Source organism: Strix uralensis, chromosome 12, assembly GCF_047716275.1.
Source record: "Strix uralensis isolate ZFMK-TIS-50842 chromosome 12, bStrUra1, whole genome shotgun sequence".
Taxonomy (NCBI): domain Eukaryota; kingdom Metazoa; phylum Chordata; class Aves; order Strigiformes; family Strigidae; genus Strix; species Strix uralensis.
In genome coordinates, this window is record NC_133983.1 from 22952225 (window position 1) to 22969925 (window position 17701).

At 36.7% G+C, this 17701-nt stretch overlaps 1 protein-coding gene across 8 annotated transcripts in view; it reads left to right on the forward strand.

Annotated features, from left to right (window-relative positions):
* BANP (BTG3 associated nuclear protein) overlaps positions 1–17701 on the forward strand; it is a 169153-nt gene that overhangs the window by 93562 nt on the left and 57890 nt on the right. For 6 of the 8 annotated variants that reach the window (XM_074882010.1, XM_074882009.1, XM_074882012.1 and 3 more), the window contains 3 exons: positions 603–733; positions 4622–4684; positions 6753–6797. In XM_074882010.1, coding sequence (XP_074738111.1) covers positions 603–733; positions 4622–4684; positions 6753–6797 — 239 coding nt within the window. Of the gene's footprint in view, positions 1–602; positions 734–4554; positions 4600–4621; positions 4685–6752; positions 6798–17701 lie in introns of those variants that run through there. The other 2 variants (XM_074882013.1, XM_074882011.1) reach the window with 2 other exon arrangements.

The following is a 17701-nucleotide window of genomic DNA, read 5'->3' on the forward strand; positions in this document are numbered from 1 at the left end:
CAGGTGTCTTCCTTCTTGTAGGGGCATTTTCAGAAGGCCTGACTTTGCAGTGTGAGATAGTGTTTAAATTCACCTAAGTCAAGAAATACCTGCCATTTTGAGGCTAAAAAAAAAAAAAAAGATTTCAGGCTGATGTGTGTCAGTATGAATTATAGACGATGGATCTTGAAAACCAATTGAGAGGTATCCTTGATTTATATGATAACTTCGATTTACAGGATGAGTTTTCAGATGTGTCCTGATGGTGGTGGTGGCAGTAAGTTCTCAGCTACACTGCTGCACAAAAGTGTTGAAGTGCTTAGGAAATGCTTGTGGTTTTGCTTTGATATGACTTCTGCAGTTGCAGAATCTTTAATCTAGATTCAAAAGATGCTGTTTAAACATACACTTTCTCAGAGACAAAATAGCCTTTGGAACTCCTTTGGAATTTGTAGCAAATCTACAGGTGAGCAGTGAATATGCATAAGAATATTAATGTATAAAAGATTTGCATCTATTTCTGACTGCATTTGTTTTCCACAGTTTTTAAGTATGCGTTGTTGCGTGGCCGCTGGCATGAGATACACACATATAATAAAGCTGGATTTTTGTCTTTTTTTCAGAGGGTTCGCAGAGTTCAGTTTCAGCTTCTAATGAGATCCAGCAGAACCAGCCACAGGCACTACACTATGCACTAGCCAATGCTCAGCAGGTTCAGATCCACCAAATAGGAGAAGATGGACAAGTCCAAGTAGTATGTACTCAACTTTTTCTAAATTATTTCATTTAAGCAATCTAGATTATTGCAAAGTTTGCTTCAGTTGAAATGTAACTTTTTATTTTAAAAAAGTGACCTATCATCACTTCTTAAGCATGATTTTCAGAAAACAAACATTGAAGGCTTATGAAAAAAGTTTTATTTAGTTGGCAAAAATCTTCATGCAGGATTTGCTAATGCCGTTGTTGCAAATAAATGCACATTCATTACTGGATGTAGAATTGACTAGTCTCTGCCTGGCCGTTTGCTTGCACTTGTCATAATAATAATAGCAGATCTGCTAAGTGTATGATTTATGTTTCAGAAGTAGTTCTAGCTATGACTTTCAAAACAAGAATGCAGTTATTTATTTATTTTCATTTAAAAAAACCTGCATTCTCAGGCATTTTTGAACATCTGTTAGCTGAATCCTTTACATATGTATTCATTTAGATACATGTATACAAGTAAAAGTTATAAATATTGACATTTTTTAAGCCTGAGACTCCTACCATAACTCAGTCCATGATTATTTTTATATGTGGTTTTAGTGTACTCTGAAAAAACTCACCTTGGCTTTACTTCCTGTGTGCCACAGTTTGACTACAAGGATTGTTTTAAATTCAAATTTTACAAAAAAGTAGAAGAAAATAATGAAATAATGGTTTGTGTGGCATTTCTGACATGCCGCATTCAAAAATAGTGAATTATATCTACACACACTCTTCTTTCGTAGAAACCTGAGAAATTAATGTGCAAAATGTGTCTGCCATTAGTTTTCAAAAGCTTCAAGCTTTGCAGTTAACAGCGTTTCTGCGCAGTCGTATAACATAGAGGCTTTTTCACTGATGGTATTAATGTTTTGGAGGCACCCAGAAGTCTTGAGTATGGGCCAACACTCAGCTGTGCCAGGCAGTGTCCAAACACAGAACAGAAAGGAACGTGCACAGACACGTATGTACCTGTTCTGTGTGATGATCACAGAAGCCACTTTCTTTAGAAACCAGGCTACAAAAACAGGTGGGAATGGGTAAATAAACAAGAATTCTTGAGAGATATTAGTCAACAATATAAACTGTCATACCCAGTGGTCTGGCTGTTGCAAAGGTTTTAGTCAATGCCATTACAGAGGAGAGTCTGAAATAGGATGATGAAGCATCTTTGGTAGATATTTATAGTATTTTCTCCCCAGGTAAGAGAGGCAGTTCAGGAGAGAAGAAGCAAATGTGCCCAACTGAAAAATTTACACACAAAGAATGAAAACTCTGTCAACACAGGGAATACTCAAGTCTAGTCATGTAGAGCTGCAAATAGTCAGCGTGGAAATGGTGAAGTTGCTCAGAAATACGATTCAGAAAAAAGGGCTATGAAGGACAGATGCTTTTGGAATGTTATCAAAAAACACATGTCTGTAAGACCTCCTGGAGGTTTACCGGAGTAGCAGTAGAAGAATCAGAGGAGAAAAGTGTCATGGAAATTGGGGGAAAATTTCCAAGATGAGCAGCAGATGTTGAAGACAACTGACAGAGCTGTAAGCATTGCTGAAAGGGACTTAAGTATTAGCCAGAATATTTTTTAAGGAGTGCATGGAAGTGGAAGGGGCTTGAGAAGAAAGTGATTGAGAGGAACTCCAGACAGCAGCTGTATGAGTTGTGGAGAGGAAATTACAATAGAGAGTGCGTTGTTCCAAAGTGAAAAAGGTTGCTTATAAAGTAAGAGAAAAGAAAGACCTGGAGTGTGGGTGTAAGGGATGCTAGGAACCATGAGCTGTGAGGTTCAGATGGGGTTGGAAGGTCTAGGCCTCCCCTTTCGTTCTCCCAAAGGCCTTGCCCTTTCCTTGTCTGTACCTGGATGCCATTTGACATCAATGGAAGTTGAGGAGCTGGTCCTGGAGACTGATTGCTTAATGGAACTAGATCCTAAATGCTTTCAGTTACTGTTCTCAAACTTGGAAGAGGACTAAAGGGAAGTTCAGTAAATTAACTTGCCAACTTTTTTCCCCTCCTGTCAGTCAAGAGCACCCTCAGTGAAATAATGTTCCTTTTGCAGGAACTGAGTGCAAAGGTTCCATTTCCACTTCACTTTTGCCATAACTTTACAGTATTATCACGTGAATTTCTTTGTCTCTTGGCTTCCCTATATATTTTAAAGAGCTTATCTTCTTAACTGCTGTATGGATCTTTTTGAGATTTAATTGATGACTGAAAAGTATTTTTCAAATCTTGAAAGACAATGTAGAAGGGAAAATTATATGAAATATGTGGATATAATAGACAAACGGTTATGTCTATAGATGTAAGGGATGAAACTTTGCCTCATTAAAAGATCTGGACCTGTCAATTATCCTTTAAATTGATGGTGGAATCTTGAGAAGAATCCACTACGACTCACTATCTAAATGTTGTCATAATTTGTCAAACATATAGGGGGGGTCCTAGGTTGAAACAGATGAAAATGGTATTGCTTTCTCAGTTCTAGGGGGTGATATGTATAGATCAGGCTGAGTCATTAGTAATGTAGTAGCTATTTGTACTATATATGTTTAAAAAAAATGAGTATTGAATTGAATTTGTGAACAAACTAAAAGGACTGTCCTTGAAGGCCAGCTATGTGTCTGCAAAAGATGAGTGAGCAGGTCTTTTTTGGAATGCTGCATGATACAAAGGTGAATAGTCACCTTCTCCCCCCTCCCTTTAGTCGGAAAGGATTGCTTATATTTGAAAACACTATAAATGGATCTTTTAAATGTTCAGTGCTTTTTCCTGGGAGCCTTGAGAGCTTGATGTTAAGGAGGGAAAGTGATTCTAATCTCAACATGGACTGTGGCTGTGCTCTAATTTTATATACAGTCCCTATTGTCAGAGTGATACTTTCAGTATGTTTTTTCTCCCTATAAATAGACAGTTTCCTTCCAAAGGAAATGAAACTGTTTGAAATAGAGGGATCTGTGTTTCTTTGAAAATCACATGCAATTGTTCTTGTGTTATAAAATAAGAAGAGCCTTTGACAGAATTCCAAATGATTATCTTTAATCTCTGTCTCATGCAGGCATATTAAAATGAACACAAAGCCTTATAAACCCTGAAGTAGGTTATTTAGAATCCAATCTCCCTTCAGGTAAATCACAGTAGCAAAGACTTGCTGGGCTAGTCAGGATGCAGAAGGAATTCCATCCACTCTCTTATCCCTGTTTTAATCAAATGGTAGGCCTGATACCATTCTGAAGTGGCGGGTATGGTCAGCAATGCAAAGTATTAACATTATTAAAACTGTTAGGGCAGATTCTCCACTAACATAAACCAGTGTAACTGCATTCAAATTAATGACTTCATGACAATTTATAGCAGCTTGAGAGCTGGTCTTCAGCATGGTACTGTACTTCACTATAACGATGTGAATGTACAAGGATATATGGATATTTACAGATACCTTTTAAAACCTCACTCTTAGTGAGTAGTTAGTCTTGGCATATTTGTTTTAAGAACTTAGCTTCCAGGGTCTTTAAATAGGATAAATGTTTTGGGCACAATGCTAATCTACCAAAGCAAGTCAGTCCCGTACTCTGTGTATCAGTCAAAAATGCAGATACTTTGTCTATAGAGAAATGCACTACATAAATGTTATTTATTATCATGCCTGTTTTCATTGCTCTTATGTGAAAATGAACCGTTCTTTCTTCAAAATCACTTTGCTTATACTTTGCATAAAAAGATGGGGAAATACGGATGCACTTTTTTTTTTAAAGCTATCTTTAATGGTTTTCGTTGAATAAGCGTTTTGCTTCCATATGTTAAGCTGTATTTAATCGAAGGTAACAGCTTCTTCCTCTAGTTATGATTTTCTTCTGATGCTCCTTGGTGTTTTCTTCTGTTGCGGATCCCACAGGGCCATCTCCACATAGCCCAGGTGCCTCAAGGCGAGCAAGTCCAAATCACGCAGGACAGTGAGGTGAGCCAAAAGTTTGGGTGCCCGTGGAGCAGATCTGGGCCAGAATTTAGGGCCCCAATTCTAAAACCTCTGAGATCTGCTACAATACATTTGCAGAGACCAGAGGGGGTAGAAGCAAGAGCATGTGGTGGAGCCAGGATGAAATGTGCTTTGTGGCAGTAAATGCAATACGCTATTTCTGTCTCTGGGGGTTTTTTTGGGGTTTCTTTTTGTTTGTTTTGGTTTTTTTTCCCCTTGACCAGCCATGACAGCTCTGTGTGTGCATTACACTAATGATTGTTGTACATGGCTGATGGTCTTCGAGTATTATAGGAAACCAGCTTAGGTGCTTGCACTGCCATTGAGAAATGAAATTATTTTAGTTAGGTTTATGAACTAAATGTGTTCAGAATACTTGGTGTCTTTAATTGTGGGAACTGTTGAACTGAACTTGGAGAAACCTTCAGACACCATCTAGTAAAGATATATTGCAGAATGAAGTGAACTTAACTTTGTTACTGCTCAAGTAATCTGGCACTGCAACATTTCACTTCATAATTTTTTCCATAAAAATAGTACAGTAGAATGGAAATGGATAAATCCAGTACTGAACCCTCCAATTTTGACCTTCCCCCCCACCCCACTCAGGCAAAACAACTATTAAAGCCAGCTGAATTTACCTGAGTGAGAGTGCTATTGTTGGTTAAAGAATGTACAGACTCCTAACTGCTAAGAGTGCTGTTAGATTTCTTGGGCACTTTGTTTACATGACGAAGCAATAGCAAAATAAGGTTAAACAGGCTACAATTGCAATCTGTATGATTTCCCTGTAGAGTTTTTTTACTCAATGTTAAGCATATCTGCTTGTGGGTTACTTTAATGCATTTCCAAAGCACCCTAAATCACATCGCATAAAACCACTTTTGGTGCGGAGGAATACTGTTAACACAGGGAGTTATTGCAGAATAAATATTATCGTAAATATTATATAAATATTATAGTTAAAGGCAGCCTCCTTTGAAGAGCTTGTCAGACCTAGAGAGAAATAAGAAAGGATCAAAATGTTCTAGGTCTGAAGGAATGCATAGTATGCTACAATAAAACTGAAGCCATTCTTAGGTAAAGAGCTACTGAAAAAATTATGATTCAGCAGATACTAATTGTAATTGATCCTGAGGTTCAGGCACACCAACAAATCATTGGCCTCATCTGGAGTTCCTGTATGTAAGATTTTTAGGGACTACATTTGTCCGTGGCAGATGAAAACATCTGGTTTTAAATTTATTACAATGTACACAGCTTCAAATAAGAGGAAGCGCTGCCAGTAAGAGAAAATGCAGAAAACATGCAAATCAAAGAATTGGTATTTTTTCCTCAAAGAAATGTGCTATTTCACTGCAATTCTCTGTTTGGGAAGCTGTTTTTTCTTAATCTAAGTGTACTTTTGGAAGACGTCTCTGAGCATATGAATAAAAACTTTGTTTTTTAAAGATACTGCTTTCCTTTTTAGACCTTGTAACTAGAGTTTCCCTTAAAATACTTTACATTATTGAGAATTTTTTGTAATAGATGTTAATTCCTGTAACAGAACTATGTTGGTGTTTGGTATCAAATTTTGATAAAATAAAAATAACTGTTAGCACAGGAAGTAACTTTATAACAACAAATAGTAAATAGCACTCCATATGTGTAAAAGTGTTATTCTACTAATACTAGTTTAGTAAGGCTTTGACTTAAATTTGCAGTTTTATATAAATAAGGAAAAACAAAAAACTTGCCTCAAAAGCCATACAAACAAACTTCTCATAAAAATACCGTACATTATACAGACTTGCTTTTTCAAAAAGCAAAACATTCTGGTGCTGAAAAACCTCCTTGCTTTTTAGTCTGTTTATCCTCTGTGGTTAAAGTGCTGACCATTGAATTGTAGCTGGATTGCCAAAATAACCCTCAGCAGAATTTCCTAAATTAATAGATTTCCTTAATATTGAAGTTGTTTAATAATGAGATGAGAAACAGACCTTTTTCAGGACAGAGCAACTTCTTAAATTCCAAAGTTGTGTTTATTGTCAATGCTCTTATTTTACAGGGAAACCTGCAGATACATCAAGTTCATGTGGGTCAGGATGGGCAGGTAGGAACAGAACTGAGTTTTAAGCAGCATTTTACTTTGGTCTTTGAAATTAATGTTACAGTTGGAATGATCTCACATTATTAGTGGCTGTTTTAAAGAGCAAAATCTGTTCTCGTCTTTCTGTTTAAATAAACAACTTGCAAAATGATAAAACGTAAGCTAAGTATTCTGTCTGTGGACTCAAAGTATTTGACCAAGCTTATTTCATTTCTCCTGTAAGATACTTTATCCCTGTGTTTTATACCTTCTTGTCTTTGGCCTCTTCACCCTGCATTAACTAACTGGATTGATGATATTCTGTACAGTGTGTTCTTTTCTCTCTTATCAACTGTCACTGTGGCCAGATGTGGACTGCAGTCCATGCAAACCTAAGAACATTTATTGCCGAGGTTTAAGCAGCTATTTTTTCATTATATGGCTGTCTTGGGAGAAACAGATCTTTCACATCTGCTTTTGTTCTTTTTGATAAGATGGCTTTATTAGGTGCTTATGCATACATGAGGTAAGAAAAAGAAGCTTTTACTTTGAGTGATGAATCAATAAGTGATTAAATTAGTGGAATTTCCATGTCAGGTGTCAGCAAAATTGCTAACATTTGATCTCAGACACACTTTACTAAATGTTGAGCTATATTAAAATATCCACAGCACAAAAATACTCATGTAACAAGCTTTCTAGCCACGCCACGTGAATAAATGTGTTACGAATTTTTCTGTTCCTGTTGAATATTAATAAGTTGAGACATATGGCTAGAACTTGAATTCTGCCCCGAATTGAAAAGACTCACATCATGAAGGTTCTTGAACTCAAAGGCCTTGAGAAGCCACCAGTCCTCTGAACTTTTGATCACATACAGTATTTGTGTGGGGAAGCAATCTAACTTGTATTTAAAAAATAAAAATAAAACCCTTTAAGTGTTCTTTACTGAGATTCTAATTGGAAATACTTTCACAGAAGTGAGACTAGGAAAGGTGATTTTTTTGGAGACATGTCAGAATCTTTGTTTTAGTACTTACTGTTGGTTTTTTCCTTTTGTTGTGAAATACTGCTGTCCCAGTCACATCTTAAAAGACTAATACTGGGCAGTGGTATGTCTGTTTGAGACTGGCATGTAGATTAAGTTATATTTTTAAAAAATTATAGCCTAGTACCATTATTTTTCCCCTTGAAATTTCTATTCATAACAAGTGCTCCACAAATTGCATCTGTATTTCTTAAATAGAACCAAAGAATGTAGTTTCAAATGTTGTGAGCTCAGGCTGGTTTTGAGGGAAATGCTTGGATGACTGTCTTGTCTTTAAACCCCCTGTGTTAGGCAGGGAGAGGTAGGTCCTTTCATACAACAGTAGCATTCAGCCGTGTCTCATGCTAAAGTAGTCATGGAGTAAAAAACTGTAAACTTTAGAGTAGTAAAAAACTTCCAGAGTCTTAAGTGGCCATAAGTGGAGTCTTGCTGATCATCTGAGCAGTTGCATTAGTATGTGCAGGATAAGGCTGCATTGGAAGAAATGTGTTCTACAAGTATGTGTTTGTAATATGTGTATGTGTGTGCCTGGGCATGTATATGGATATGTGATATATGTTTGTTGAAGTGTGTGAGAGCACACACAAGACGGGGAAGAAAAGCATGATTTAATTTTATTTGTGTAATTCACATCAGCTTATCTATATGAAGGCATCTGTACTATCACATAGTATATCATATTTGGGATAATCTTGGTGCCACCTAAGTGGTTGTGCTGTACATGTGTATGTAGGAAATCAGTTTAGCATCCAATTTTAGTTTTTTTAACTACGTGTACTCTGTGTCCTGCTTTTAAACTTTCCTTGAAAACAAATGGTGAAGTGCTGGGGGTTTTTTCCTTCATGCACTCAGCTGCATTTTGGTGCAGAAGAATAACTGCTGTCTCCTGAGCATCGAGAGCCAGGCGTTGTCCTGCTTAAGCTGGCATCTGTACAGACTCACAGGAACCCTCAAGCTCCTCCTAAAGTATTTGCTGCTTAACTATTTTCCAGTGGACCAAAAAATAGGAGCAAGCAAATATTTAGGGGATTTTTATCTCCATTCTGCCTGAGATACTGAAACCTTCATCAGCAGTTTAAGCCATGTGGGCCTGTTTTGCACCAAAGTGGATGAGTAGCACTCACATGATTCCTTGCAACAGCTCTGTATGTGTGTTAGCGAGGGGGTAGAGGGGAGGTCTGCGGCTCAACTGGCTTCTGCTCATCAGCTGATCTGTGTTAAGCGACCATTTTTTGAGCTATTAGCTCATAAAAATTGCAAAGGAAAATGAGTTAAACTAAACTGTGTTTGTGGTTTAAGAATGGGAGTTGAAACTAATACATTTTCCTTGGCACTTGTAGTGGGATAAGAGCACAAAAACCTGTCATATGATATGGTTCAGTGGTAATGTAAGTCATAACAATCCAGTAGCTTGCAATCATCTGTACATGACCTGTGATCAAAGAGACTTCTGTAGTTTTCCCACCTGTCCATTACTTTCCAGGAGAGTGGCTTTTTCTTCCATGTTTTGAACTCTAATGCACGCTGCCAAGAGACACTGAAGAATATTGATAATAAGGAAAGTGAATAATGTGGCACTTCTGTTATTGAATGTTTTTAGCTGACTAATATATACTTACTAATGGTACTAGATCTTAGCTTGGCTACTAAATATTCCCTTTGAAAATTCATCTCCTGCTGCTGTTTTCTACATCTTATTGTACACTTAACAGAGTGTTAAACCTCACCTCTATTCAGGTAAGGTTTAGTACTGCTGCCTGATGGAGGCTTTCACTCTGAATCACAAGGCAGAGCTTTACAAGAAGCTGGAACTGCAAAGCATAAAGTTGTTAGCTTCATATGAACTAAAGCATAAAATGGCATAAATCTACTGTGAAATTTTATCAATAAAATTTCCAAGGTGATAGATACATTTTAAGCTTCATAATATGAGCTTCTCTGCAGAATGCTGCCAGTTGTTGATTTTAACTTTTTTTTCTCCGTCTTGAATTGTCTGTCTTGGTAGTTGCACTGAATTTAGATTTTGTTTTTCTGGCATCATTGTTCGTGGAACTAATGAAATCAGGCCAAAAAGAATGCTGTCTACCTACACATGTGTTCTATTAGCTGAAAGCTTCATATTTCAGTGCACGTTTAATAAAAATACCAAACTGCAAAAATAATTAGATTTCATATTAACTAACACTTGAAGCCTTGGACCAGTGGGAATTTTTTTGGACTTCACATTTTATACTCAGGAATTACCAGAAGTTTTCTATTTTGTCCCTCTCCTTTTCCTCTGATTACCTGCCCTCCTTTTTCCCTAACTCTCTATCTTTTTCTTCCTTTGAGCTTCAGTGTTCTGCATCCCAAGAGGTGTTCAGTGTGTCCTGCACAAGCTGACATAGTGCCACAGTGTTCAGAAATATATGTGGGGTGTAAAGAGGTGGAACAGGACAATTTCAGTAGTTTGACATTCCTTAATTCTGCATTTTAGACATTCCGTTTTGTACATCCCCACAGTGTTTCTCCAATTTAGAAATTAATTAAAATGACACTAGGCAAATGGGCTTCAACTAATAGCCTTAGTTCTTAAATTAAAAAGTTAATGCACTTTAAAATCTAAAATACGATCATACATTTTCCTGGAGAGCTGACAATTTGTTCTGCTCAATGAATGAAAAATTACTAAGAGTAGCAGCATTTAGTTCACTTAGTATCTGTAGGTAAGTTAGAAGAAGCAGGAGAATCCAGAACAAACAGCATGTATGATAGGTTTAGCAGAAAAAAGCTAGCCAGTCTAAATTGCTTTTGTAGTATCAATCGTCTTACTGTGTGCATATGAAATAAAAATGCAGAATTGCTTCTGCTACATTACATTTTTCGAAAATAAACTTGGCATCTTACATAGCTGTAGACACAATCTCTTCCAGATAAGTTTGTAATCAAAGTGGTGCACTGAGACCCATCCGTAACTGTTGAGTTATATATACGTAGAGAGAGACGGGATCGCATTAATAACACATTTTGCTGCTTAATGAGGTATTTGTATGGAGCAGTGATTGCATTATCTTTTTCTGAACTTTTACTCTGACCTGGCTGCTATGAGCTGCTTTGCTTTATGGCAGCTCTGAGGTCTGGGAGAGTTCAGATGCAGGGCTGTGGAGGTGGCTCATCAAAGAGGCTTTAGAAAAGCATCCTCATACACATAACGGTCGTGTGAGAGTATATGAATCTGTGATCAGTAAAGATATTCTTGGAAAATTGCTGTAGTGGTGCAGAAAATACGGCAGACTTCAGTGCTGCAAAGTAGCAGCTAGCTGCTGCTGGGCCCGAAAGGTCAGAGTATAGATGTGTATGAGAAATACATCAGTGAGAGTTTGTCTTTAATGTCCTCAGGAGGAGTATGAATCTGATGTCTCGTTCAGATCTGGTTTCAATACACATAGTACGCCCTGTAATACAGCTCAAAGGAGGTATGACCTCATCACCTATGTTCGAAACATCTGTCCTGTTTCTCTGCTCTGCTGTAGTCTGAAGTGAAGGGCAAGCTGTTAAATCTTAGAGGAATGGAAAAGGGGAGAAATGGTTCCAAATGTTCAGGAGAAAAAAACCCACCCCTATTCTACTAATTCCACGTAATATCCAGTGAATGTTACTCGCAACTGGATCAAACTAAAATGAAAATAGGTTGGTTTGTGGAGGAAATAATTTACAAACCTATGGGATTGTCTTAAACCAACTCTTTTAACACCTAGCCTTTGTATTGCTGTTTACCTCCCTGATCATTATTGAGATATTTAGATCTCGCCTTTCAGTGAGGAGCACCACATTTTTTTAAGGTCCAGTTTAATCCATAACTTGAGCATGATTATCAGTTATACAAACAAAAATACGTTGACATGTTAACTCAGCTTCTGCTCGCTTTTATGCATTTTGCAGATGTCATTTTATTGGGAAAGAAACTGTTTAATATATTTTCTGAATATGCATTTTAATTGCCTTTACTAAGCCTTTGGAATAGATACTGCACTTTCTATCGATATTAACAACTTCAACAATACATTATCCAAAACTGAGGAAAGAACTGTCTTCCACAGTTTTTAATTTTCATATAATGCATCTAATTAAAAAGTTTTAGATTTAAAAATACTAAAATTCTTTATTCAAGTTCCTCAGTCAAGAATGAATACAATATAGGAGGTTTTTGCCTGTCGCTAATTTTTAAGCAGTAGAGGGCAGTAGTATTAAGATGATTGTCAGTTCTTTTCTCGGTGAAAGCTTGAAGAAATGAGGAGGAAATTTGAAGTGCAAGAAATGCGCTGCTCCGACATCAGCCTTGTAAACTGTCGTACCGTGGGGACAGAGACACATTGGCAGTGTGAGTCTTTCTGCATGCGTGAGTCTTGCTGACATAGGGGCTGTGTGGACGCGTGTGTGCTGGTGTGCAAACCGGAGAAGGGAAGACGACCTTCGCTTCTGCACCAGCTCCTGTAGTAGTTTGAAAAGGCTTTTTCTTGTTTCATCATATCTGCTTTCAATAATATGCACGGAGAAACAAACAGAATTGTGAGAAGAAAAACAGCAAAATTAAAATCCCAATATAGTTCAGCTGGACCTTAAAAACTGCTCATCTGGTTTCGAAAAAAAAGATATTATTTCTAACTAATGCTTCTTCAACAATAGATTGCACTAAAGCCTTGCAGGTCTGCTCTATTTTTAGGAGCAAAAATTAAGAGAACAGTTATGAAACAAAATGTGCTTTATGCAAATTTCACATTGAAGCACAGTGTATTTATGGATAAAGTCAGATTGCTTAAAATACTTAAGTATGAGCATTTTAATTGCAGTATTTTTAAATTTTGTTTTGCTTGAAGATAGTCCTTTGTGCACATACACTCTTTAATTTGGCATTCTATAGAAGAGGTGTTCTCCACTTTGTTCCTCAAAGTAGACATCAAAAACACTCACCATACTTTTTAGTTCTGAAAACTTAGTTTGCTAGAGAAGCTAGTATTTTATCAAATTAAAATTGAGAAATTTGATTTTAAAGCAGTTAAGTGTATTAAAGCTTACAAATGTGTATGGATTAAAAAAAAGCTTGGGGAAGAAAGCCTACTACCTAGGTGATCAGTAACATAGAGAATTTCTCTAGAAAAATTAATATTGAAAGAAAAACAGTAACATATTTGTGTTATTAAGTATGGGTAACTAAAAAAGTAGCTGTAATAAACTATGTTAGGTGTAGTTTAACCGCAGAATTTAAAATGCGTTTGTAGAAGCTTTGCACCTACTTTGTAATTGTAAAGCACGGTAAGGCGCTCTCCAGTAGGATAACAACTGATCTCCAGCGGTCCTGGTTGTCGTCGTGCTGTGTACGATCCCTGAAACAAATCTGTGCAAATTGTTTACTCCAGGTTATTAAATTTGACAATAGAGCAACAGAATTCTCCTACCTCAGTGTGAGGAGACAGGGAAAATATAGTCCTTCGATGGCAGTCAACAAAACATAACAAAACAGGAAAAAAACCACAGAAGGAGAACTGCTACTTAAGGGGTATTGATGACAAAATACATTCTCTGCAGTTAAAAGAATGCAAAACTAATTCTGGTATTTAATTGAAAATGCCATATGTTTTTTACTACATAACATAATTTATCCACTTTTGGGGAAAATATTGAGTGATTTAGAAGCTCATTGAAAGTCATCAGGCCTTGCTTGTGAATGAGTTAACATTTTTGAAAAACGCCTATGTTGTAAATTCAGGGATTCTGTGTTGTTTCGTTAAGACTTAAATTTCAATGCAGTTACGGTGACAGGACCATTTCTTTCCATGTCCGTGCCTCTGTGTTGGGAGATCCTCCTGCCTCTCAGCTGTCTTGGAGAGCTGAAAGTGAATGTGCTTTTTTGAAACAATGAGAGTATGTACTGGTTCTTTGTGTCTAATTGTACTGCTGTCCCTGTTAATTATGTAAAATTTCAGAAATGAGTTATTGGATGGCTGAGTTCACTAATCAGTACAGAAAGCTCTAGCAGATTTTGAAAGCCACTGTGATTGGAAAGTAGCTTCAATTTTTGTTCTTACAGTTTTGAATTTCAAAATGTGTAAAATATTTTCTTTAAAGAATGGAAAACCTGAATATTTTGCTAGCACACTTTTTAAATCTTCTGTTACATAACAAGTGATTAATAGTGGATTTTTTAATTCTTCTTAGATTTAAGATAAAGAAGAAAGGCAGGAGTCTTTGAAATTTTTTTTTTTATTTTATTTTGGAGAGAGATTCGCTGTATTAACCTGACCACATCCGGTAATTTTGTCACTTTTTTTATTGCTTAAAAGTGTATTGTAACTCTTTTCTTAAACTAAGATTTGTTTAAAAGGGGGTGTGAGGGATGACCCTGCAAATTTTGAGCAGTGTACAAAAAAGGATACCTAGTTGCTGCTATTTATACAAGTCTTCTCCTTCACCTTGTTGAGATTTAAGTTGTTTTTCTTTCCACTGTGCTGTCTCCATCTTTTTACTCATTTATGGTGCCTGCTGCTGTGAAGGCAGTAAAAAAATATTTTGTACCAGAGAGTCAGCGGTATCAGATCCCTGCAGACGTTATTGGGTCATAAGTTTCATTTACAAACTGGCTGCATTTAGTTTTCTTTCTGCACTATTTTGTGCCAGAAGATACCGCTTTATTTTATGGAGAAAACCAGCTCTGTCCATGTCCGATACATCACCAAGAACAGTATCCTGAACTGGGTCAAGAGGAAAAACTTTTTTCCCAGCAGGATGGCCCATTCTCAAATGTAGTAATTGTTACACCTGACTGCCATCAGTACTTCAACATTTTCCACTCTAAGACATGTTTATTACTACACTTTCTGTTCCAAGATGTAGCAGGTATACATTGGCACTCCCATGAAGTAGTTTAGTCCTCTTGAAATTGGACTTTATTTCATTCATCATGGGGGACCGTTTTTCCCCATTTTCAGAGTGCTTAGCAGGGACTTGTAGAGCCTCTGCCTCTTTTCCATATGTTAGTTAAGCTTACATGAAATTGGTGGAAGAACAGACAAAATGAATCCCTGCTGTATGTATAAAATGTACAACTCTTGCTTTTTAGGGGGTTTTGGTTGTTTTGAGCAGTAGTGGCACCATTTCCCAGCCTTTTCAATACTTCACAAAAATTAGCTATCTAAATGTCATGCTGCTAACAAAAAAATAATAGCTTAGATGAATTTACTTTCTTTATGATATCTCCAGCTATTGAAAAGAATCTTTCATTGGCTGGTTGCTGATCCTGAATGCTGGGTTAACTTGGTTTCTTTTCATCAGCCTTGAGTAGGGACTGATTAAAAGACTGTTTGCAAAATTAGCAAATATTTTTGCGTTTTCTTCTCTTGACTTCAAAGCAACCTTTGTATGATGATGAAATAAAAGGCAGAGTCTTTGTGTAAGTGTGGGATGACACAAGCAGTAACTATTTTACATTTGTGCCCTTAATGCACAAATGAACTGATCTGATGTGTGGTGAAGTTTTCATCTAAATGGAATAGAGGGTTGAAAGTACTTTATGGTGTTCTTCAGAGAAATGTATCCAAATAGAATTTACATGTGGGAAAGGAAGGAAACAAGGAAGAAAGAAACAGGCTTAACTTAAATTTATCAGGAGTGGAAGAAAGGAATTGCTACTTTGGAGATAAAGCAAATATTAAGTTGCTTTAGTGTACTTAAGGTTTGGTGTGTAGATATTTATATGTTGTAGTCTATCAAAGGTTATTAATTGTTGATAATCTGCAGTTCAGCACCTGGTTTAAAATGTGAGTTTAGGAAATCATGGACAGGTCTGCCCTCTGCTCTGTCTCCACTAAAGTTCACTAACGCTCCTCAAGTGCATAGTACTGGTCTGAGACTTACAAAGCCATTTTTGTTTTACCATTTGGTAAAAGGACCAGCATCTTCAGCCCATAGCACTTCCTGAAAAATGCTCAACTTTCTTTTGAATGCCTCCTCAGGCACTTCGTGCTAGCATTTGTTCTTCTTTTTTTATGGGAAGTCCTTGTCTTGTGGGCAGCTGTAATGGTGATGCCTTTAATTTTATTGTGATACTACTTTGTCTCATCCAGGATCTGTATAGCACCTAAGAGATAACATGTAAGAAAGTTTGCAGTTGCCTTTCAAGTCAACTTACGTAACTTTTTCCCTCTCCACTAATTATCATTAATTACCATACATCAACAGCCACAGAGTGTTTTGTCTTTTTTTTTTTGTCTTTTCTAATTTGAGACCCAGCCTAACTTTATATGCTGGGTGAAAAAAAAAAAAGTCTCTACTGAAGGCAAAATAAACAAAGTCTCCAGCAGCAAACTCACATTTATGGCATTTTTTTTTTTTGTCACTTCAGCTTTTGGCAAAGTGTGACAGTAAAGAAATAGCTTCCTGTTAATAACAGAGGATTCAAATTTGACCCTGCTTTCATGCTTCATTTCAGTGATGCAGTGACGCAGGTAAAGATTTGTTTTGGGAGCAAACAGTAAATTCCAGCAGATACTTGGCTATAAGCACATAATATAATGTCTGTGTTTTAAACGTAGAGTTTTTCCCTAGTGCTTCTCAAGGTTTAGACATTATGTCACGCAACTATTTTTGTCTTCTGGTCAGAAGTCCCAGTTCCCAAAACAATGTCTCTCTTAATGACCTGTGGAGCCTTGCACTGTTACCTTTCTCACATCACAAACTTGGTTGTTTTTCTTTGGCTTACTGATCAAAAGTAGTAAAATATACAGAGATATGTTAAAATCAGCCATTATTTTAATACTGATGTATATTAGGATTTTTTTTTTCAAATTACTTGTTTCCATTTGTAAAAATGTTCTGACTGATGGAAAGAATTAATAAAGGTGATTTGTTAATCTCTTGTAGGTACTTTCTTTGATACAATCCCTGAGCGACAAGAGTCCGTAGTGATCTGTGGTGGTTGTAAAGCAAGACTGTTTAATGAAGGTTTTGGAAAAGGATAATATTTTCTGTCATCTTTTTTTATTTTTCTCCTAAGAGGGTGGGTTGTTCCATTAAAATTCCATTCAAGCAGACAGGAGCATTTATAATGCTCCAAAGAATATGTTCTCTATTTTGGAGCATATTATGTTCTTTATTCACCCAAATCTTGTTTTAATATTGCTGTAAACTTAATAAGAAGAGATGAGATATGAAGTGATAATCTTTTAAATATAAGGAAAAATAATTTTCTCCACCTTCATAGAAGGCATAGGTCTAAGCTGTCTCTTATTAGAGATTTTGGTAATAAAAATCTCTGCTTGTAGAATAGCAGTCATCACAAAGCTATCTTGCTGTGCTAATCTAGAGAAATCATTTCTTTTTTGTTTTGTTTATTTTTTTTTAGTGCTCTTCATTTATGATTTTTCTCATCATGTGATACGAGCCCTGTCTTTATGCTGCAGATTTGCCCTTATCCCATCACTGTTCCACTTTGTATGCTCTAATAGTTCCATGCTCAGTTATTTTAAATATTAAGAATGCCTCTAGCATCATCTGTGTGTTCAGAAATCACTCTCCCACATTTCAAATTCCAACCCGAGAAGGATTTTGGGAATGGTTGGTACAATTGGACTGTCAGTGCCCGCGATGGGTTGATGCTGGATGCAGAATAATGCCAATATCCTTGGCTGGATACCAACCGCTTGCCTGCTGCTGGCAGACCCTGAGCACTGCTTAGCTGTTCGATGTGGAGAGATCTCGTTTCATCCTGATAAAATATAAAATAAGTGTGTGCATGTGTATCTTGTCAGGTTACTAAATGGAAAGTATAGAGTTCAGGCCATTAACATAATTAACCTTTCCACTATGTTAAGTGCACCAGTAAATCTTGATGACTTCAATCTGTTTC